Source organism: Oncorhynchus mykiss, chromosome 13, assembly GCF_013265735.2.
Source record: "Oncorhynchus mykiss isolate Arlee chromosome 13, USDA_OmykA_1.1, whole genome shotgun sequence".
In the NCBI taxonomy this organism is placed as follows: domain Eukaryota; kingdom Metazoa; phylum Chordata; class Actinopteri; order Salmoniformes; family Salmonidae; genus Oncorhynchus; species Oncorhynchus mykiss.
In genome coordinates this window covers 62,118,078-62,142,127 of record NC_048577.1, presented here as the reverse complement: position 1 = coordinate 62,142,127, position 24,050 = coordinate 62,118,078, and the positions used below count along the sequence as shown (strand labels likewise).

The 24,050-nt window shown below is 43.2% G+C and overlaps 1 protein-coding gene across 2 annotated transcripts in view; it reads left to right on the top strand.

Moving 5' to 3' along the window:
* Nucleotides 1-21,343, top strand: part of LOC110487058 (transcription factor MafG) — a 39,310-nt gene extending 17,967 nt beyond the window's left edge. For both annotated transcript variants that reach the window (XM_036941817.1, XM_036941818.1), the window contains exons 2-3: nt 20,049-20,121; nt 20,666-21,343. In XM_036941817.1, coding sequence (XP_036797712.1) covers nt 20,086-20,121; nt 20,666-21,121 — 492 coding nt within the window. In that variant the 5' untranslated portion in view covers nt 20,049-20,085 and the 3' untranslated portion in view covers nt 21,122-21,343. The remainder of the gene's footprint in view (nt 1-20,048; nt 20,122-20,665) is intronic.
* The last annotated feature ends 2,707 nt before the right edge of the window (nt 21,344-24,050 follow it).

The following is a 24,050-nucleotide window of genomic DNA, read 5'->3' as shown; positions in this document are numbered from 1 at the left end:
GTGTGTTCCTTGTTCTTCATGATGCTCTCTGCGCTTTTAACGGACCTCTGAGACTATCACAGTGCAGGTGCATTTATACGGAGACTTGATTACACACAGGTGGATTGTATTTATCATCATTAGTCATTTAGGTCAACATTGGATCATTCAGAGATCCTCACTGAACTTCTGGAGAGAGTTTGCTGCACTGAAAGTAAAGGGGCTGAATAATTTTGCACGCCCAATTTTTCAGTTTTTGATTTGTTAAAAAAGTTTGAAATATCCAATAAATGTCGTTCCACTTCATGATTGTGTCCCACTTGTTGTTGATTCTTCACAAAAAAATACAGTTTTATATCTTTATGTTTGAAGCCTGAAATGTGGCAAAAGGTCGCGAAGTTCAAGGGGGCCGAATACTTTCGCAAGGCACTGTAAATATATGGATGAGCGATGGCTGTGCGACATAGGCCAGATGCATTAGATGGTGTAGAATACAGTATATACAGATGAGATGAGTAATGTAGGATATGTAGACATTAAAGTGGTGTTTATTTAAAGTAACTAGTGATAGCTTTATTAAATCCATTTATTAAAGTTGCAAGAGATTTGAGTCTATGTTGGCAGCAGCCACTCTGTTAGTGATGGCTGTTTAACAGTCTGATGGCCTTGAGATATAAGCTGTTTTGCAGTCTCTCGATCCCCGCTTTGATGCACCTGTACTGACCTCGCCTTCTAGATGATAGCGGGGTGAACAGGCAGTGGCTCGGGTGGTTGTTGTCCTTGATGATCTTTTTGGCCTTCCTGTGACATCGGGTGCTGTAGGTGTCCTGGAGGGCAGGTAGTTTGCCCCCGGTGATACGTTGTGCAGACTGCACTACCCTCTGGAGAGTCTTGCGGTTGAGGGTGGTGCAGTTGCCGTACCAGGCAGTGGTACAGCCCGACAGGGTGCTCTCGATTGCATCTGTAAAAGTTTGTGTTTTTAAGTGACAAGCCAAATTTCTTCAGCCTCCTGAGGTTGAAGAGGCGCTGTTACGCCTTCTTCACCACACTATCTGTATAGATGGGCCATTTCAGTTTGTCAGTGATGTGTACGCCGAGGAACTGAACCTTTTGTGACTAAGGGGCAGTATTTTAATTTTTTGAAAAATAACGTTCCCGTAGTAAACAGGATATTTTGTCAGGACAAGATGCTAGAATATGCATACAATTGACAGCTTAGGATAGAAAACACTCTAAAGTTTCCAAAACTGTAAAAATATTGTCTGTGAGTATAACAGAACTGATGTTGCAGGCGAAAGCCTGAGAAAAATCAAAACAGGAAGGGACTCTTATTTAGAAGGCTCTGCGTTCCTATGCGTCCCTATTGAGCAGTGAATGGGCTATCAACCAGATTACTTTTTCTATGGTTTCCCTAATGTGTCTAGTGTCACAATACATAGTTTCAGGATTTTATTTTGAAAAATGAGCCTGAACGTCAACATTGCGTCAGTGGTCAGCTGAAGTCTCTGTGTTTGGTGCGTAAAGGACAAATGTGGCCATTGTTTCTCTCTATCCTACTAAGAAGCCACCAGTCCCGGTTGATATATTATCGAATAGATATTTGAAAAACACCTTGAGGATTGATTATAAACATCGTTTGCCATGTTTCTGTCGATATTATGGAGCTAATTTGGAATATTTTTTGACGTTTTCGTGACTGCAATTTCCAGGCGATTTCTCAGCCAAACGTGATGAACAAACGGAGCTATTTCACCTACAAAAATAATATTTTTTTGAAAAAAGGAACATTTGCTATCTAACTGGGAGTCTCGTGAGTGAAAACATCCGAAGCTCATCAAAGGTAAACGATTTAATTTGATTGCTTTTCTAATTTCCGTGACCAAGTTACCTGCTGCTAGCTGGACAAAATGCTATGCTAGGCTATCGATAAACTTACACAAATGCTTGTCTAGCTTTGGCTGTAAAGCATATTTTGAAAATCTGAGATGACAGGGTGATTAACAAAAGGCTAAGCTGTGTCTCAATATATTTAATTTGTGATTTTCATGAATAGGAATATTTTCTAGGAATATTTATGTCCGTTGCGTTATGCTAATTAGTGTCAGATGATGACAACGGTCCCGTTCACGGGATGGGGTGTTACTAGAGGTTAAAACTTCCCACCTTCTCCACTGCTATCCCGTCGATGTGGATAGGGGGTTGCTCCCTCTGCTGTTTCCTGAAGTCCACGATCATCACCTTTCTTTTGTTGACGTTGAGTGAGAGGTTATTTTCCTGACACCACACTCCGAGGGCCCTCACCTCCTCCCTGTAGGCCGTCTCGTCGTTGTTGGTAATCAAGCCTACTGCTATTGTGTCGTCTACAAACTTGATGATTGAGTTGGAGGCGTGCATGGCCACGCAGTCATGAGTGAACCGGGAGTACAGGAGAGGGCTGGGAACGCACCCTTGTGGGTTGAGGAGCGGGGTGGAGATGTTGTTTCCTACCTTCACCACCTGGGGGTGGCCCATCAGGAAGTCCAGGACCCAGTTGCACAAGGTGGGGTTGAGACCCAGGGCCTCGAGCTTAATGATGAGCTTGGAGGGTACTATGGTGTTGAATGCTGAGCTATAGTCAATGAACAGCATTCTTACATAGGTATTCCTCTTGTCCAGATGGGATAGGGCAGTGTGATGGCGATTGTGTCATCTGTGGACCTCTTGGAGTGGGTCTAGGGTATCAGGTAGGGTGGAGGTGATATGGCCCTTAGAGCTCTAGGGGCGCTATTTCATTTTTGGATAAAAAACGTTCCCGTTTTAAGCGTGATATTTTGTCACGAAAAGATGCTCGACTATGCATATTCTTGACAGTTTTGGAAAGAAAACACTCTGAAGTTTCAGAATCTGCAAAGATTTTGTCTGTAAGTGCCCCAGAACTCATTCTACAGGCGAAACCAAGATGATGCATCACCCAGGAATTAGCAGAATTTCTGAAGCTCTGTTTTCCATTCTCTCCTTATATGGCTGTGATTGCGCAACGAATGAGCCTACACTTTCTGTCGTTCGCCCAAGGTCTTAGCAGCATTGTGACGTATTTGTAGGCATATCATTGGAAGATTGACCATAAGAGACTACATTTTCCAAGTGTCCGCCTGGTGTCCTGCGTCGAATTCGGTGCGCAATTGCCAGTTGCTTCTACTTTACCATTTGATTCAGGGGAGAAAGCATGTGTCCAAGAACGATGTATCAATGAAGAGATATGTGAAAAACACCTTGATGATTGATTCTAAACAACGTTTGCCATGTTTTCAGTCGATATTATGGAGTTAATTTGGAAAAAAGTTCGCGTTTTGAGGACTGAATTTTCAGATTTTTTTTGGTAGCCAAATGTGATGTATAAAACGGAGCTATTTCTAATACACAAGGAATCTTTTTTGGAAAAACTGAGCATCTGCTATCTAACTGAGAGTATCCTCATTGAAAACATCAGAAGTTCTTCAAAGGTAAATTATTTTATTTGAAGGCTTTTATGTTTTTGTTAATGTTGCGTGCTGGATGCTAACGCTAATGCTAATGCTAAATGCTAACGCGAAATGCTAATGCTAGCTAGCTACTTTTACACAAATGATTGTTTTCCTATGGTTGAGAAGCATATTTTGAAAATCTGAGATGACAGTGTTGTTTACAAAAGGCTAAGCTTGAGAGATGGCATATTTATTTCATTTCATTTGCGATTTTCATAAATAGTTAACGTTGTGTTATGCTAATGAGCTTGCTGATAGATTTACACAATCCTGGATACAGGGGTTTTTTCATAGCTAAACGTGACGCAGAAAACGGAGCGATTTGTCCTAAACAAATAATCTTTCAGGAAAAACTGAACATTTGCTATCTGAGAGTCTCCTCATTGAAAACATCTGAAGTTCTTCAAAGGTAAATGACTTTATTTGAATGCTTTTCTGTTTTTTTGTGTAAATGTTGCCAGCTGAATGCTAATGCTAAATGCTACGTTAGCCATCAATACTGTTACACAAATGCTTGTTTTGCAATGGTTAAGAAGCATATTTTGAAAATCTGAGATGACAGTGTTGTTAACAAAAGGCTAAGCTTGAGAGCTAGCATATTTATTTCATTTCATTTGCGATTTTCATGAATAGTTAACGTTGCGTTATGGTAATGAGCTTGAGTCTGTATTCACGATCCCGGATCCGGGATGGGGAGATCAGAAAGGTTAACTAGTCTCTCAAAGCACTTCATGATGACGGAAGTGAGTTCTACAGGGCGATAGTCATTTAACTCCTTTGCTTTCTTGGGAACAGGAACAATGGTGGCCATCTTGAAGCATGTGGGCACAGCAGACTGGGATAGGGATTGATTATGTCCGTAAACACACCAGCCAGCTGGTCTGCGCTTGCTCTGAGGACGCGGCTAGGGATGCTGTCTGGGCCGGAAGCCTTGCGAGGGTTAACACGTTTAAATGTTTTACTCACGTTGGCCACGGAGAAGGAGAGCTCACAGACTTTGGTAGCGGGCCATGTCAGTGGCACTGTATTGTCCTCTAAGCGAGCAAAGAAGTTGTTTTAATTTGAGAACGCACCCTTGTGGGGTCCCAGGGCCCCAGAGGCTGAAGAAATTTGGCTTGTAAAAAAAACACAAACTTTTACAGATGCACAGTTGAGAGCATCCTGTCGGGCTGTCGCAATAACATCTGCTAACCATGTGTATGTGACCAATAAAATTTGATTTGATAAGTCATGCTATCATTAGTAGGCTTAATATAGCAGCCTTGTATAACCACCATCGAGCTGTAGGCCAAAATACCATAACTTCTAGGCCTTCTATAGGCTACTGTATCAGTCATTTATCTGTTCATGTCATCACACAGCATATGAGTCATTCATGATTTGAAATGCAATTCAAGCATTTTCGTAACAAAAAAAAGTTAAAGTGACCCTTGAATAATTTGCTTAAACAATAAATCAACCGTTCCATTTTGTAAATTGCATTCACGAATGAATGCGACTGTTTTTTAGTCTTTGCCGTCATAAAGGCTTTACAAAAAAAACTCAACGTTACAACAGACTCTCTGGTACGCTTTATTTATTTAGTGTTTACATTGTTCCAAATGGTTAGATAAATGATATTGTAATCTAACTGCACCTGTTTGGCGCTGGCTCCTCACCTTATTGTTCTTGATCTTCGGTGTTTTCCACAACTCGCCACATTTATCCCACAAATCTGACTTCCCCTTTTATCTCCTAAGCAACCAGTAAACATTCCCGTTTCCTGTTTTTGTCACGTCCTCTGCATCCATTTTGCTGTCACGTGTTCGGAGTTTGTTTATAAACACTTTATTGATGTGATTATGATATGCTATAGGTCAGGCCCTATTGGTCACGTGCATGCGATGCATAAAAAGAGCAAGGGTTGAGGGAATAGGGAATGTTTTTCCTTAAACAAATGAGGGATTTTGGTAACAGAACTTTTCAGTCAGATGGCTGTAATTATGTTTCAGCATCAGCAACATGAACATCGTGATAAACACTGAAGCTCTGTAGTGGTGCTGCAGCGTGGAGGAGAGAGACGATGGGTGCTAGTCACACGCTGTCCTTTTTTCTTTGTTTTAACACAGCGCAGCAAGTCTGAGCACAATCAAATCAATTGCAGTCGGACTCCCTCTAGTCATTTGTGTCTTAATGATTTTAATCAAACAGTGCGCTTAAAGCGTCAGACAAGCTCTGTGCATATTCTGTTGTTGATCTGATTAAAACACAGAATGTGCCTATATTTGGAACAAAACACGTTTAACAATTTCTACCAATCGATTTGGTTAATAGAACAGACAACTCTCGGTCGACCAATATATATATATATATATTTTTTTTTTCCATGGACAGTTATACACACAACATACTGTATGTACATACAGCTGACTCACTATAACACACGTGCGCACACGTGTTGAGCGACGCGTGCGTATATATACACACACACACACACACACACACACACACACACACACACACACAGGGAATGACAGTGATACATTTTCATCAAGGGCGCCATGGTGTAGGCTAGATACTGTGTAGGGTAACCAATAGCTCCTTGAACAAAGCCCCTCTCCCAGCTGATGGCGCTCCGCCTCGGCACACCCCTGGAGAGTCCCTGTAACCAGGCCCCACCTACAAAGGGATGACATCGTTAAAGGCATGGGGCTAAATGCCAGATGGACAGGGGACCAATCATGTCTCATCAACATTTATTTATGGCTGTGTCCCGATTCTCCACCCTTCTCCCAAAGTGTACACTTGTTTTAGCCTAACAATGGAAACTCACTCCTGCCAATGCTTACACCAATCATATGCTTTTAAATACATGACGGGGCGTGTGCAAGTGCACACATCTAGAAAAAGGACAGAGAATTGGGACTCTTTCTCATCAGGTTTATCAATATGGCCGACCCCCTCACACCACTCTCTGTCCTCCCTAGGTTTATCAACATGGCCGACCCCCTCACACCACTCTCTGTCCTCCCTAGGTTTATCAACATGGCCGACCCCCTCACACCACTCTCTGTCCTCCCTAGGTTTATCAACATGGCCGACCCCCTCACACCACTCTCTGTCCTCCCTAGGTTTATCAACATGGCCGACCCCCTCACACCACTCTCTGTCCTCCCTAGGTTTATCAACATGGCCGACCCCCTCACACCACTCTCTGTCCTCCCTAGGTTTATCAACATGGCCGACCCCCTCACACCACTCTCTGTCCTCTGTAGGTTTATCAACATGGCCGACCCCTTCACACCACTCACTGTCCTCTGTAGGTTTATCAACATGGCCGACCCCCTCACGCCACTCTCTGTCCTCTGTAGGTTTATCAACATGGCCGACCCCTTCACGCCACTCACTGTCCTCTGTAGGTTTATCAACATGGCCGACCACCTCACACCACTCGCTGTCCTCTGTAGGTTTATCAACATGGCCCTCACGCCACTCGCTGTCCTCTGTAGGTTTATCAACATGGCCGACCACCTCACACCACTCGCTGTCCTCTGTAGGTTTATCAACATGGCCGACCACCTCACACCACTCGCTGTCCTCTGTAGGTTTATCAACATGGCCGACCACCTCACACCACTCGCTGTCCTCTGTAGGTTTATCAACATGGCCGACCCCCTGACATCACTCTCTGTCCTCTGTATGTTTATCAACATGGCCGACCCCCTGACATCACTCTCTGTCCTCTGTAGGTTTATCAACATGGCCGACCACCTCACACCACTCGCTGTCCTCTGTATGTTTATCAACATGGCCGACCACCTCACACCACTCGCTGTCCTCTGTAGGTTTATCAACATGGCCGACCCCCTGACATCACTCTCTGTCCTCTGTATGTTTATCAACATGGCCGACCCCCTTACACCACTCGCTGTCCTCTGTAGGTTTATCAACATGGCCCTAATACATTATCAACATGGCCCTAATACATTATCAACATGGCCCTAATACATTATCAACATGGCCCTAATACATTATCAACATGGCCCTAATACATTATCAACATGGCCCTAATACATGATCAACATGGCCCTAATACATAATCAACATGGCCCTAATACATTATCAATATGGCCCTAATACATTATCAACATGGCCCTAATACATTATCAATATGGCCCTAATACATTATCAATATGGCCCTAATACATTATCAACATGGCCCTAATACATTATCAACATGGCCCTAATACATTATCAACATGGCCCTAATACATTATCAACATGGCCCTAATACATTATCAACATGGCCCTAATCTAATACATTTTAGAAAATATTTGTATTACTTTTTATATAAAATATATATAATATACCCATTAGCAGTAGTGTAAATTAGACGTCGACCGATTTATGATTTTTCAACACCGATACCGATTATTGGAGGACCAAAAAAGCTGATACCGATTAATTGGACGATTTTTATTTTATTTTATTTATTTGTAATAATAACAATTACAACAATACTGAATGAACACGTATTTTAACTTATATAATACATCAATAAAATCAATTTAGCCTCAAATAAATTAATGAAACATGTTCAATTTGGTTTAAATAATGCAAAAAACAAAGTGTTGGAGAAGAAAGTAAAAGTGTAATATGTGCTATGTAAGAAAGCTAACGTTTAAGTTCCTTGCTCAGAACATGAGAACATTTGAAAGCTGGTGGTTCCTTTTAACCTGAGTCTTCAATATTCCCAGGTAAGAAGTTTCAGCTTGTAGTTATTATAAGAATTACAGTGCCTTGCGAAAGTAGAATACTTTCGCAAGGCACTGTATAGGACTATTTCCCTCTATACCATTGTATTTCATTCACCTTTGACTATTGGATGTTCTTATAGGCACTTTAGTATTGCCAGTGTACCAGTATAGCTTCCGTCCCTCTCCTCGCTCCTCCCTGGGCTCGAACCTTCAAGGCTCGATGTTTGAAACGCTATTAGCGCTTGCTAACTAGCTAGCCATTTCACTTCGGTTACACCAGCCTAATCTCGGGAGTTGATAGACTTGAAGTCATAAACAGCGCAATGCTTGACGCACAATGAAGAGCTGCTGGCAAAACGCCCGAAAGTGCTGTTTGAATGAATGTTTACGCACCTGCTTCTGCCTACCATCGCTCAGTCAGATACTTAGATACTTGTATGCTTGTATGCTCAGTCAGATTATATGCAACGCAGGACACGCTAGATAATATCTAGTAATATCATCAACCGTGTGTAGTTAACTAGTGATTATGATTGATTGTTTTTTATAAGATAAGTTTAACTAGCTAGCAAGTTACCTTGGCTTACTGCATTCGCGTAACAGGCAGTCTCCTTGTGGAGTGCAACGAGAGAGAGGCACGTCGTTATTGCGTTGGACTAGTTAACTGTAAGGTTTGCAAGTTTGGATCCCCTGAGCTGACAATCTGAAAATCTGTCATTCTGCCCCTGAACGAGGCAGTTAACCCACAGTTCCTAGGTCGTCATTGTAAATAAGAATGTGTTCTTAACTGACTTGCTTAGTTAAATAAAGGTTAAATAAAGGTGTAAAAAAAAAAATCTGCAAAATCAGTGTCCAAAAATACCGATTTCCGATTGTTATGAAAACTTGAAATCGGCCCTAATTAATCGGCCATTCCGATTAATCGGTCGATCTCTAGTGTAAATGGACTATTATGAACAAATGTTTTTCTACCTTAATCTGTGACTCCATCTCCTTCCTCCTTCAACATGCTCCCTTTGCTGCTGTAAAGTTAGCAGGATCTGTAGCTTAGGAAACACATTGCTCTGGCTATACATTTTTTTAAATCTGCTTTACAGTGATGCTAAACTATGCGAAAAGCCTGCTGTAATGAACTACCAAATGTCATTCTTGGTGAGTGTGGACATCTAAAGTGAATCCGAGACCCAGTGATGAGTCGTGACTTTGAGATCCATGCTAGGTTAGCGAATGTCAAGTATGTGAGGATGTACTGCAACTGCAGGACCACTGCTTGATAGTTGTTTACTGCGGTAGCGAGGCAAAGGAACACAACATGCTTTCATTTTTGACAAAATGTCACTTTATTCCATTAGATTCACAGATTTATGTAACAGAATATGTAGCTTACGTGATGACGAACATGCAAGGAATTAATATGTTTGACTTATGGCAATCATCTCATTATTAATTTGATCAAAAAAGTGAAGAATGGTCTTACATTAGATTCGATTAGACAATATATTGGCAAACAATGTAAGAAGCAAATTATAGAGCTTGTTGTGTTTTTACTCGGGGGGCGAATTGCGACACAGCAAACTAGCGACTAATATGCTTGATACCACTGTGAAGTCCCAGACATCAGAGCGCAAAATAGAGAAGTTGCAATCTGAACTTCAAGCTAAAAAAAAATAGATAAGTTCTACATGACTGGCATATGGATAGCATGACGGACACACAGTCAGTCCTACCCAAGGGTGTGCAGTGTGTGTCCATGCTGCTCTCAGGTGTGAGAGCGGCCCAAGCTACCAAATAGCTCCTATTGCAGCTAAAGGGACAGGTACAGGTGCTATTCCCAAACAACCCACAAAGCGTGGTTGTGATTCCTGTAGGCGCTGTTGGAACGTGTGCAGGCAGAGGAAATCCTCCTGCACATCTCAGGCAGCCTGTCCGCTCGTGGAGTAGAACCAGCTACTCAGTTAGTTATTGGAACTCCTGTCACAGAAGTGATCATACGATGCAGAGATGATGAGATTTAGGGAGGAGCAGACAGTCTTGATGGGTGTTTTGAAGGTTGCACAGGTAGTGTTCCAAATAGCACTGAACTGAGCCCTATGGGACCTAGTCAGAAGTAGTGCACTACATGGGGAATAGGGTGCCATTTGGGATATATGCGATGGCTCTGGTCGTGCTAGTTCAACTTCTTTAACTGTCCTAATTGGCTCCTTGGTCGGTCCTTGCTGAGATCAGGGTTTTTATCTTCTTTTCAGTTCCTCCAAATGTGTTGAGAGTGCATTTTTCACAAGGCTGTTTATTCCTCAGTCTCTCTCTCTCGCTCCTCTGCTCAGTGTCTCTGTCTCTCCTCCCCCAATCTCTTTTTCTCCTCCTTTCACTGGGGTTGAGCGGCCACACTCAGCGCTTTCCATTTCCTGTGGGTGTGATGTCTCTCCTCTACGAGCAACAAGCAATCAGCTCTGGTTTTGTCAGCATTCTTCCAGGGCGATTCATAAAAATGCAGCGTGCGCCTACATAAGACGCTCCGTGTCCCCCATCCGTCCCTCCCCCTCCCCCGCCACCCCCATCCCTACATCCTGAGCCGTGGCTCTGCCTCCGTTCTCTTGGCCTACACACGAGGTGAAATCGTTTATGGGAGGTAATACATTTGTGTGTGAGGAGGACGTCGGTGCCCGCTGCTCCGTCCTCTGCTGTGAATGTTAGAGGGTGAACCTGTCAGATGCAAGGTTGCTGCCTAGTCCCAGTCCAATCACTTGCTGTCTTTTGTGAGCACCTGCTAGTGGAATTGTGTGTGTGTGTGTGTGCACATGCGCGCACACTTTTTTTTGTGCTACCATGTTAGGTCATTTGGACCAATGGAATTAGAATACTAGATTGGACATGAACCTTCTTATGACGGGGTTTAAAGGTCAGCCATTTTGGTCAAGGAGTTGGTCAACCATGGTTTGCCAGTGCTGTGATAAGATATTGTGTCAAATGAATTTGAATAATTTTTCTGCACTGTATGCTAGCCGGCCAGTTTTAGTGGAATTATTCCATACATTTTTCAAATTCACTGCCAACTTGCAGCTGTGTGACTGAATGAGGTGCTGGTCTGTCACCCTGCAGCTGTGTGGCTGAACGAGGTGCTGGCCTGTCACCCTGCAGCTGTGTGGCTGAATGAGGTGCTGGCCTGTCACCCTGCACAGCTGTGCCACGAAATTCTCCTCAACTTGGAAACCAGGCCAACAGAGTTGTCCACTTGTGTTTCCTTCAAGGCAATTCTGCTCTGTTCTCTGCTTTTGAACAATGTTACCTGTGCAAAAGGACACAGATTGTAGATGTGGCAGCCTTTCACTTTTAGTCTCATCACTAACCCTACTAGTATAGCCAAGCTACACCAGCTGTAAAGAGAAGGTACCCTGGGCCAGTGAGACTAGGACTGTAGGCTACTTGACTGTCTCTCATCATCCATTAGTCTATCTGTGCATCATATTTAGGGTTGCACATTTTGGGGAATATTCAGAGGTGGAAACTTTCTGTAGAATTGCCTTATGTGTATCCCACAAAAAAGGTTCACTGTTATAAGCTAACTTTTTTTGTGGTTGATGAATTTAAGCAAATTCCAGGGCTTATCTTCCCATGGAAAATTTCGGGAAAGTTTCCGACCCTTTGCAACCCTAATAATATTTCTATATCCCATTATCTCTGTAGTATTTTGAAAGGCTTCCTGGTAGGGACTCAGTAGAGGAACTACTGGTGTGTGTCTTTGTTACTGTCTATTATTTATAGATGGAAATACGCCTTATCTATTTCTATGTTAGGGGTTAGCCTACTAGCTAGCGGAGAGAGAACACTGTTAGGAGTTAGCCTACTAGCTAGTGGAGAGAGAACACTATTATGGGTTAGCCTACTAGCTAGCGGAGAGAGAACGCTGTTAGGGGTTAGCCTACTAGCTAGCGGAGAGAGAACACTGTTAGGGGTTAGTCTACTAGCTAGCCGAGAGAGAACACTGTTAGGAGTTAGCCTACTAGCTAGCGGAGAGGGAGAACACTGTTAGGGGTTAGTCTACTAGCTAGCCGAGAGAGAACACTGTTAGGGGTTAGCCTACTAGCTAGTGGAGAGAGAGAACACTGTTAGGGGTTAGCCTACTAGCTAGTGGAGAGAGAGAACGCTGTTAGGGGTTAGCCTACTAGCTAGCGGAGAGAGAACACTGTTAGGGGTTAGTCTACTAGCTAGCCGAGAGAGAACACTGTTAGGGGTTAGTCTACTAGCTAGCCGAGAGAGAATACTGTTAGGAGTTAGCCTACTAGCTAGCGGAGAGGGAGAACACTGTTAGGGGTTAGTCTACTAGCTAGCCGAGAGAGAACACTGTTAGGGGTTAGCCTACTAGCTAGCGGAGAGAGAGAGAGAGAACACTGTTAGGGGTTAGCCTACTAGCTAGCGGAGAGAGAACACTATTAGGGGTTAGCCTACTAGCTAGCGGAGAGAGAACACTGTTAGGCTATTCCATGCGGGTATTTGAAAGGGAAGCATCAAGAATGCGAGCCACAATGTGACCCTGTGTTCCATTCCTCCACTGCCTGTGTGGTGGTGTCGTATCCAGGTCATTTTTAACAAGTGGCCCGTCTCATCCCGTTTGGCTCAGGTGAGCTGTCGTTTCCACCTGTAGCCCCCCACCCACCCTCCACCCCGTTGTTGCCATGGCAACGTCTTGGCCGCACTTCAGAACGACTACTCATCTCTCTTTCTGGCTTTTTCTGTTTCTCCATCGTCTCTGCTGTGTGTAGTCTACACATCCTCTCACGCTTCGTCTCACATATTTACAGCTATTTGCAAAACTGAGGTGTTAGCCATCACGATTACACGTACACACACACAGCCAAGCGCTACTCTCACTCACCCTGTGTGTGTGTGTGTGTGTGTGTGTGTGTGTGTGTGTGTGTGTGTGTGTGTGTGTGTGTGTGTGTGTGTGTGTGTGTGTGTGTGTGTGTGTGTGTGTGTGTGTGTGTGTGTGTGTGTGTGTGTGTGTGTGTGTGTGTGTGTTCGGCATGCCGTGGTGCTGACACAGCTTTTTCTCTGTGTTGAGTAAAGCAGTTCGTCAAGGGCCACTGCTCTACTCAGTCACAAGCGTGTGTTCTGCTACCCTCTGACACTGTGACAAGGCTCACACTAACTGTGGACCAGCTCAGCTGGAAGGAGTTCCGGAATACTACAGATTAGGGCTGCACATTTTGGGGAATATTCATAGGTGGAAATTTTCCATGGGAATTATCGGGAATATATGGGAATTAACAGAAATATATGCAAATTAATATTAATAGCATTTAAATTATGTTTTTTTGCATTGGATATATTTACCATATCATATAGAAACATAAACATTTGACCTTATCATAAGTAGACATGATTCAAATCCTTTCAACAGAAAAAAAACCCCAATTCAGTTACGAATTGAACTTTAATTAAATGAGTTGACTCTTCACATGGGATGATTTCACTGAAAAACAAATGAAAGGGAATATTGAATGATCCCCAATGATCCATTGCATCTCCCAGAAACATTTTCAACATACAGTGGGGCAAAAAAAGTATTTAGTCAGCCACCAATTGTGCAAGTTCTCCCACTTAAAAATATGAGAGAGGCCTGTAATTTTCATCATAGGTACACTTAAACTATGACACACAAAATGAGAAAAACAATTCCAGAAAATCACATTGTAGGATTTTTAATTTATTTATTTGCAAATTATGGTGGAAAATAAGTATTTGGTCACCTACAAACAAGCAAGATTTCTGGCTCTCACAGACCTGTAACCTCATCTTTAAGAGGCTCCTCTGTCCTCCACTCGTTACCTGTATTAATGGCACCTGTTTGAACTTGTTGTCAGTATAAAGACACCTGTCCACAACCTCAAACAGTCACACTCCAAACTCCACTATGGCCAAGAGCAAAGAGCTGTCAAAGGACACCAGAAAGAAAATTGTAGACCTGCACCAGGCTGGGAAGACTGAATCTGCAATAGGTAAGCAGCTTGGTTTGAATAAATCAACTGTGGGAGCAATTATTAGGAAATGGAAGACATACAATACCACTGATAATCTCCCTCAATCTGGGGCTCCACGCAAGATCTCACCCCGTGGGGTCAAAATGATCACAAGAACGGTGAGCAAAAATCCCAGAACCTCACAGGGGGACCTAGTGAATGACCTGCAGAGAGCTGGGACCAAAGTAACAAAGCCTACCATCAGTAACACACTACGCCGCCAGGGACTCAAATCCTGCAGTTCCAGACATCTCCCCCTGCTTAAGCCAGTACATGTCCAGGCCCGTCTGAAGTTTGCTAGAGAGCATTTGGATGATCCAGAAGATTGGGAGAATGTCATATGGTCAGATGAAACCAAAATATAACTTTTTGGTAAAAACTCAACTCGTCGTTTTTGGAGGACAAAGAATGCTGAGTTGCATCCAAAGAACACCATACCTACTGTGAAGCATGGGGCTGTTTTTCTGCAAAGGGACCAGGACGACTGATCCGTGTAAAGGAAAGAATGAATGGGGCCATGTATCGTGAGATTTTGAGTGAAAACCTCCTTCCATCAGCAAGGGCATTGAAGATAAAACGTGGCTGGGTCTTTCTGCATGACAATGATCCCAAACACACCGCCCGGGCAACGAAGGAGTGGCTTCGTAAGAAGTATTTCAAGGTCCTGGAGTGGCCTAGCCAGTCTGCAGATCTCAACCCCATAGAAAATCTTTGGAGGGAGTTGAAAGTCTGTGTTGCCCAGCAACAGCCCCAAAACATCACTGCTCTAGAGGAGATCTGCATGGAGGAATGGGCCAAAATACCAGCAACAGTGTGTGAAAACCGTGTGAAACCTTGTGAACACTTACAGAAAACGTTTGATCTCTGTCATTGCCAACAAAGGGTATATAACAAAGTATTGAGAAACTTTTGTCGTTGACCAAATACTTATTTTCCACCATAATTTGCAAATAAATTTATTAAAAATCCTACAATGTGATTTTCTGGATTTTTTTCTTCTCATTTTGTCTGTCATAGTTGAAGTGTACCTGTGATGAAAATTACAGGCCTCTCTCATCTTTTTATGTGGGAGAACATGCACAATTGGTGGCTGACTAAATACTTTTTTGCCCCACTGTAAATACTATATTACCTACAACCTAAAATCTCTTATCTTGGAATATTGAAGTCTCATTTTAAAAGAAGCCACCAGCTTTCATATGTTCTCATGTTCTGAGCAAGGAACTTAAATGTTAGCTTTTTTACATGGCACATATTGCACTTTTACTTTTTTCTCCAACACTTAGTTTTCTCATTATTTAAACCAAATTGAACATGTTTCATTATTTGTTTGAGGCTAAATAGATTTTTATTGATGTATTATATTAAGTTAAAATAAGTGTTCTTTCCGTATTGTTGTAATTGTCATTATTACAAATAAAAAATATAAAATAATCGTCCGATTAATCGGTATCGGCATTTTTTGGGTCCTCCAATAATCGGTATCGGCGTTGAAAAATCATAATCGGTCGACCTCTAGATGACACCATAGGCCTTCTGATCTCTGCACCAGACAGGATGCTCGTGCCAGCATACTTGGGGTCCAACATGTACGCTGCGGCGTGTATGGGCTTCAGGCAGAAGTCTTCACTCTTTTTGATGCATTTCAGATCTGCAGTTTCCTCTGCTTGGAGCAACAGTGAAGTGGGCTGGGCAGTACGGATTTATTCTCTTTCATCTGCAAGCAGAGTCTGAACATCAGACAGGATGGCATTGTCTTCCTCAATCCATGCAATGGCTACTGCTATAGGTTTCGGGCTGCTTACCACTCTCTCCCAAAATGCATCATCCAGGAGGTTCCTCTTGATGGGGCTGTCCATATTGGCAGACTGATATGGCCATTTCTTGGAGAGACTCCTTTCCCTCCAGGATACTGTAACACACAATGACAACACCACCCCAACAGGTGTTGCTGGGCAGCTTCAATGTGGTGCTCTTATTCTTCTCACTTTGCTTGGTGAGGTAGATTGCTGATATAACTTGATGACCCTTCACATACCTAACCATTTCCTTGGCTCTATTGTAGAGTGTATCCATTGTTTTCAGTGCCATGATGTCCTTGAGGAGTAGATTCAATGCATGAGCAGCACAGCTAATGGGTGTGATGTGAGGGTAGGACTCCTCCACTTTAGACAATGCAGCGAACATGAAGGCTGCTTGGTCTGTCACCAGTGCAAATACCTTCTGTGGTCCAAGGTCATTGATGACGGCCTTCAGCTCATCTGCAATGTAGAGACCGGTGTGTATGTTGTCCCTTGTGTCTGTGCTCTTGTAGAATACTGGTTGAGGGGTGGAGATGATGTAGTTAATTATTCCTTGCCCACAAACATTCGACCACCCATCGGAGATGATTGCAATAGTCTGCTTTCTCTACGATTTGCTTGACATTCACTTGAACTCTGTTGACCTCTGCATCCAGCAAATGAGTAGATCAAGCATGTCTGGTTGGAGGGATGTATGCTGGGTGAAGAACATTCATTAATCTCTTCCAATACACATTGCCTGTGGGCATCAGAGGTGAACCAGTTGCATACACAGCTCAAGCAAGACATCCATCAGCATTTCTCTGACTACATTCCTCCATTGAGTCAAAAAAACATATTTTTCCAGGAGGACCATAAGCTATTGCTATCGATAAGGTGCCTGATTCATAATTTCCACCTTGAATAGAAGTAGAGGGACTTTTGTCAGAGGTTGCTTGTTGTGATTGCTGAGGGAACTTAATGCACTTGGCCAGATCATTCTGCATCTGTCACGACTCCCTTTTCCCTTTTCTGTTGGTTTTGTCTTGTTGGTTACACCTGTTTCTTGTTTAGGTTTTTAGTTGGGCTATTTATGCCGGTAAGGCCCGCCTGCTCTTTGTGCGGGCTTATTTGTCCTCTGTGTATGTTTGTGGTGCGTTTCCCTTTGTTTTTCCTCCGGACGGGTTGGGTCGGTCTCGTATGTGCGCCCGGTATTGGCGTGACCATTTTTCTCTGTGCCGGAATAAAACATTGTTCTCTACCTTGTGCTTCCTGCGCCTGACTCCGCACCCACTACGCCTAATGTGCGTTACAGCATATTTGTTGCTTTCTTCACATATGATTTGGCACAGTATTTGCAAATGTACTCAGCTTTTCCTTCTACATTAGCTGCAGGGAAATGTCTCCACACATCAGATAGTGCCTGTGGCATTTTCCTGTAAAGATTAGAAAAAAATGAGGAAAAAAAACAACAACTACAATTCCATGTAGATAAATAGTTAAGCAGTTAGATAAAACATTTATCTTACAAAAGGAGTTGTTTAAAAATAAAATGTGTATGGAAACAGGTGAATTAACACTCTTCAGCAGGCTCAAGCAAGCTAAATCCCACATGGTAGCAAAAACTAGCTAGCAGAAATTGTTCACAAGTTAGAAATTATTTGAACACACATTGCTGTAGGCTACTATTTACTAGTTAACAAATAAATTATATATGTCATAAAATATATTCACCCCATACAGTATTGTAATCAAAACTTACCAGAAAGCATTTAGTCCTTGGCTCAGTCAGTGTATTAGTGTGGACACAATAGCATCTTATTAGTGTGCAAGATATTGAGAATCAGCTGTACATGTGATGGAAGAATGCACTGTGCATGCAGAGGGTTGCAATTCCATTGAATCGGGGATAGTTTAACCAAAATATGCCACAAGATCTGGAATTGCCTTATGTGTATCCCACAAAGGTTCACTGTTATAAGCTGACTTAAAAAGAAAAATGAATTTTTGCAAAATTCCAGGGCTTAACTTCCCATGGAAAATTTCCCGGAAAGTTTCCGACCCTTTGCAACCCTACTACAGGTAATATTCTGTTCCTATGGATTCCTGCTTTTCCTCTTTGTCTTCTATCTCTTCACCACCAGTAGGCTAGCACTCTCACCTTTGGCAGCGATTACTGCCTTGAGTCTTCTTGGATATGATTTGGAGAGTTTCTCCCATTTCTTCTCTTTCCCTCGATCCTGACTAGTCTCCCAGTCCCTGCCGCTGAAAAACATCCGCACGGCACGATGCTACCACCGCCATGCTTCAACGTAGGGATTGTGCCAGGTTTCTTCCAGACATGAAGCTTTGCATTCAGGCCAAAGAGTGTAATCTTAGTTTCCTCAGACCAGAGAATCTTGTTTCTCATGGTCTGAGAGTCCTTTAGGTGCCTTTTGGCAAACCAAGCTGGCCCGCCATATGCCTTTTACTGAGTGGTGGCTTCCGTCTGGCCACTCTATCATAAAGGCCTGATTGGTGGAGTGCTGCAGAGATGGTTGTCCTTTTGGAAGGCTCTCCCATCTCCACAGAGGAACTCTGGAGCTCTGTCAGTGACCATTGGGTTCTTGGTCATGTCCCTGACAAAGGCCCATTTAAGAATGGAGGCCACGTTGTTCTTAGGGACCTTCAATGCTGCAGAAATGTTTCGGTACCCTTCCCCAGATCTGTGCCTCGACACAATCCTGTCTCGGAGCTCTACGGACAATTTCTTCGACCTCATTGCTTGGTTTTGGATCTGACATGCACTGTTAACATGGGACCTTATATAGACAGGTGTGTGCCTTTCCAAATCCTGTCCGATCATTTAATCTTTTAAATTGACCACAGATGGACTCCAATCAAGTTGTAGAAACATCAATGATGATAAATGGATACAGGATGCACCTGGCCTCAATTTCGAGTATCATAGCAAAGGGTCTGAATACTTACGTAAATAAGGTATTTCTGTTTTTTAATTTTAAAAAAAGTTGCAAACAATTCTAAAAACCTGTTTTCGCTTTGGCATTATGGGGTATTTTGTGTAGATTGAGGATTTTTTAAATATTTTTTATCCAGTTTAGAATAAGGCTTTTAATGTAACAAAATGTTGAAAAAGTCAAGGAGTCTGAATACTTTCTGAATGCACTGTATGTGTGTGTGATGGGATGAATAGACACTGTGGATAGAATATATATTTTATTTGAAGAATACGTAGGTTAGAATAGTATATGTACAGCAATAGTTGAATAGGATGGACTTGACTAAAATACAGTTTCCCTCCCCAGTCATCTTTTATTCATCAGTCACCAAACGGGGATGGACTACCTGAACTTGTCGAATAATAAACGCTTGTCTTTTACATGTGTTTTAAACATTTTCCCCAGACTGAGTTCTTTCTAAAGTGTGTGTGTGTGTTTGAGCTGTTAGTCTGAGGTGTCAGGACTGGTACATTCAGTAGGTTCTGTGTGTGTGTGTGTGTGTGTGTTAGAGCTGTTTGTCTGAGGTATTAGTCTGAGGTACATACAGTAAGATGGGGACTTTTTCAGTTGAGGTGTTTCCTGCCTGGTGGCTGCTCGTTGAGGAAGTTCCCCGCTGATGGTTTTGTTTTCTAATAAATCAAAGTGACAGTCGCTACTGCTGTAGTTGTGCCAAACCGTCAAATGCCAACTGTCCTTTAGTTCACAGTTGCACAAATGATTGGCCTGCCTGTTACTGATTGGCCTGCCTGTTACTTTTAGAGGAAGAGCTGAAGTCTCTGTTCCATCTCTGAAAACGAATGGCTCCGTCACAATTTGCCTTTCCTCTATTCTGCACAATCTCCTTGATTCCTTCTCAACCGTATTAGAGAATTTCCAAGGTCCCTCCTCAATGACCTTTTCCTCCATTGGATTCTGAGTTTGAGGAACAGATCTTTTTGATCACCTTTCCTGTTCTTCTCTATTTGACGTGAAACCTCACTGTTCTTCTCCTCTGGCTATATGGATTCTTATTGAAGTTCTTCTCTTCCACAGACCAACAAGTGGTGTCGTTGGAAGCGGCTCTCGTGGCATGACTACTACAAACAAGGGAAACAAAGCCTTGAAGGTAAACTAACCAAAGAAGTACATAGACCCCTACCTTAACCTTTGTCTCTCTTACCTTTTCTCCCCACACTGACAGTGTATGTTCTTCTTACCATCTGTACTCTAGTCATACTTGTTTGTCATCACCCCTCTTCCTCCTTCTCCCTCTTTGTCCCCCCTTCCTCCTCCTCCTGACCACATCCCCTCCCTTTCCCCTGCTCTTTGTCCCCCCTTCCTCCTCCTCCTGACCACATCCCCTCCCTTTCCCCTGCTCTTTGTCCCCCGTTCCTCCTCCTCCTGACCACATCCCCTCCCTTTCCCCTGCTCTTTGTCCCCCCTTCCTCCTCCTCCTGACCACATCCCCTCCCTTTCCCCTGCTCTTTGTCCCCCCTTCCTCCTCCTCCTGACCACATCCCCTCCCTTTCCCCTGCTCTTTGGACCACATTGAAAATAACTGCTGTATAATGCTTTCATGAGTTATCCTCTGGGCTTTGTACTTTTTACTGAAAAAATGTTTTACCTCCAAAATGAATCAAATCACCCCCCCCCCTTCACTTCCCTCTCAGGTGAAGAAGGAGCCAGGGGAGAATGGGACCAGCCTCACGGACGACGAACTGGTGACCATGTCTGTCCGGGAGCTCAACGCTCACCTCCGCGGCCTCACCAAGGACGAAATCCTGCAGCTCAAGCAGCGGCGCCGCACCCTGAAAAACCGTGGCTACGCCGCCAGCTGCCGCGTCAAGCGGGTCACCCAGAAGGAGGAGCTAGAGAAGCAGAAGACAGCGCTGCAGCTGGAGGTGGACAAGCTGGCCACAGAGAACGCCACCATGAAGGTGGAGCTGGACTCGCTGCGCTCCAAGTACGAGGCCCTGCAGAGCTTCGCCAGGACTGTGGCGCGCAGCCCGGCCGTAGCCTTAACCCCAGGGGGTCGGGGGGTCATGGGGCCCCTGGTCCCTGGGAAGGTGGCCACGGCCACCAGCGTCATCACCATCATCAAGTCCAAGACGGGAGCCAGGTCGTAGTATCGGGGCTGGGCTGCGTGGAGAGTTATCAGACTAATGAAACAACGTGTACTATAGTCAGTGTATCATCATGGAGCACAGGATTAGTTCCCTTGTCTGTCTTTTGGGCCCCCCCCCAGACCTTTGTACCAGCTAGTAACACTCTTTCAATTGGCCAGCAGCAGAGGCCACACCAACCCTTATCAGACAGCCTTTAGTAGTATAAACCATACTTCCATTCTGCCTTGGTACCAACCCTTATCAGACAGCCTTTAGTAGTATAAACCATACTTCCATTCTGCCTTGGCACCAACCCTTATCAGACAGCCTTTAGTAGTATAAACCATACTTCCATTCTGCCTTGGCACCAACCCTTATCAGACAGCCTTTAGTAGTATAAACCATACTTCCATTCTGCCTTGGCACCAACCCTTATCAGACAGCCTTTAGTAGTATAAACCATACTTCCATTCTGCCTTGGCACCAACCCTTATCAGACAGCCTTTAGTAGTATAAACCATACTTCCATTCTGCCTTGGCACCAACCCTTATCAGACAGCCTTTAGTAGTATAAACCATACTTCCATTCTGCCTTGGCACCAACCCTTATCAGACAGCCTTTAGTAGTATAAACCATACTTCCATTCTGCCTTGGCACTGTACAAGCAGAAATACATACACCAGAGGAGGCTGGTGGGAGGAGCTATAGGAGGACGGGCTCATTGTAATGGCTGGAATGGAATAAATAGAACAGTATCAAACACATGGAAACCACATGTTTGACTCTGTTCCATGAATTCCATTCCAGCCATTACAATGAGCCTCCGCTGGACTATACACATCCTTCCTCTATAGTGTATTTTCACATACTGATTCCAAAAGGTTAAAGGTCACGTGAGTCCAGGAAGGTCGTACGACGTAGCCCAATCCATAATTGATGTCACTCCATCTGGTGTTGGAATTGGAGCTCTCGATGGAGTTGTGTGTTTTTGTACATGGTACTAAGTGTTTGAGTGTTTGTTTGTTTCCTACAGATGGCCCCTCTTTGAGTCTTTTCCGTCCCGACACAGGGTTGTGATGTGGAAATGCACTCTTTCATAACTACTAGCCACCAACAGTCTAGCCACACCCGGTTGGCATTATGCTTCACGTTCTTAGCCCTCTCTCTGTATCACAAGTGGAGAAAGAGTGATTGCCGTTAGCAACAAGCCTGGGCCTGTTAGAATGCACTGACTATGAGAAGAGGGAAATGCACTGTATGGTATTGATGTCTTGTGAGCAACCTTCAGTAAGGACTAGTAACTCACCCATCAGACCAGTTCATGTGATTTTAGTTGGTAAAAAAAAACTAAACAGGAAATTCTGTTAAGTTGAGCATTTATTTAGGTTCAGGTCAGCCTGTCACAGAATTTGACCAACAGGAGATGCAATAATACACACATGCACTGACAAATAGGAAGTTACATAGTGTAATGTAAGGGGAATGAGTCGATCTGATCTGAAAAATAATACGATAGCCTACTTGGTATGGGATGATAATTATTATAATAATAATAGGTGTGATGTTGGAGTTGACAATGCCATTCCAGGATTACAAGATTGTTTCTTTCTCCAGTATCTGAGAAGCTGAATGTTTTTACAAGATCTTGTGATGATTATGTTTTGTGGAGGACATTTTTTTTTTTATCCTCAAAACATTTAAAACTCAATCTGTGCTCCATCGAGTAAATAAGTTGGAACTGTTTTGTAAATAAGTAGTTTTTTTTGTGCGTATGTAATAACATGTGAACTGGCTGGTCACATATTCCAAAATAATATTCACACAACGAGCTTTACTGTTTAGTTGTCAACGTGTGTGTATTCTAGAAGTCGTTGACTTAAGAGTTCTTGATTTGCATTGATGCATAGACGAGCATCTGCCGTTGTTTATAGAAACACTGGAAAAGAAAACTTCAGACAAAAAAACCTGTGATATCCTTTTTTGCAATTGTACCAAAAGTGGCTTACTATTGGAGGCTGGTAGCTTTTTCTAGTGACTAGGCGCGTACTGTGTGGGGTAGCGCGTGACGTGATGTGTATAAGTGACAGTTGGCAGTGTTGTTCACTGTATAGATGTCATGCCGTGGTATTTTCTATAGGAATCTGTAATAGAGATAATATAGCTGGTGTAAACATCATCTATTGTCTTCATCCATATTGGCATCTGTGATATCTCTTCCACTAGCTGTGATTCACAAATGTTTTTGTCATTGCGACGTTATTACTGTCGACGTTATTACTGTCGACCGAGCAGGCATAGGGGTAAGATAAGGCCCTTTTTAATTTTGAATCCCAGTTAAGTGGCCCTCCTCCCCTCTCATTGGTTTCAATTCCAGGGGAACATCACCTCTGATTTAGATTCAACTGTTATTGTCTTATCCATTTACCAAAGGGGACTACTTGCAATTTGCGAAGGGATAATAGCCTCACAATTGACTTTTTCAAAGACTAAGCAAAATCAAAATCTTTGACACTCTCTTACCGTGTAGCCAAGCATTGTAAAAGCTCTCCTTGAATAAATAACTTCTTCTCATTCTAACTATGAGAAGGGAGGCTCAGCATGCAGCTTTATACAGGTGGCTAATAACAGGTCATCTCCTGACTGTCAGGTTGTGTTCATGGTTTTTGTGAGGGTAAACATGCACTAATCTCCAGCTTGTTCTGCTCAGGAGAAAACACGTTTGCCCTGAAAATAAACCATTGCAGCTCTGAGAAGAAGCTGTTAGGGATGACACTTGTTGTTGATAGTCGCTCATTAACAATTTTTCTAAAAGGACTTTTTGTTCAGACACCAAATGAAGATCTGGAAGATCAACCTGCTGCCAGTAATGCTGCTTACAGGCCAAGTGGTCACCCTGTCTTCTGACCCTGTAAGAGGGATTTATCAGTAAGCAGTTTTACCTTTAAAAGG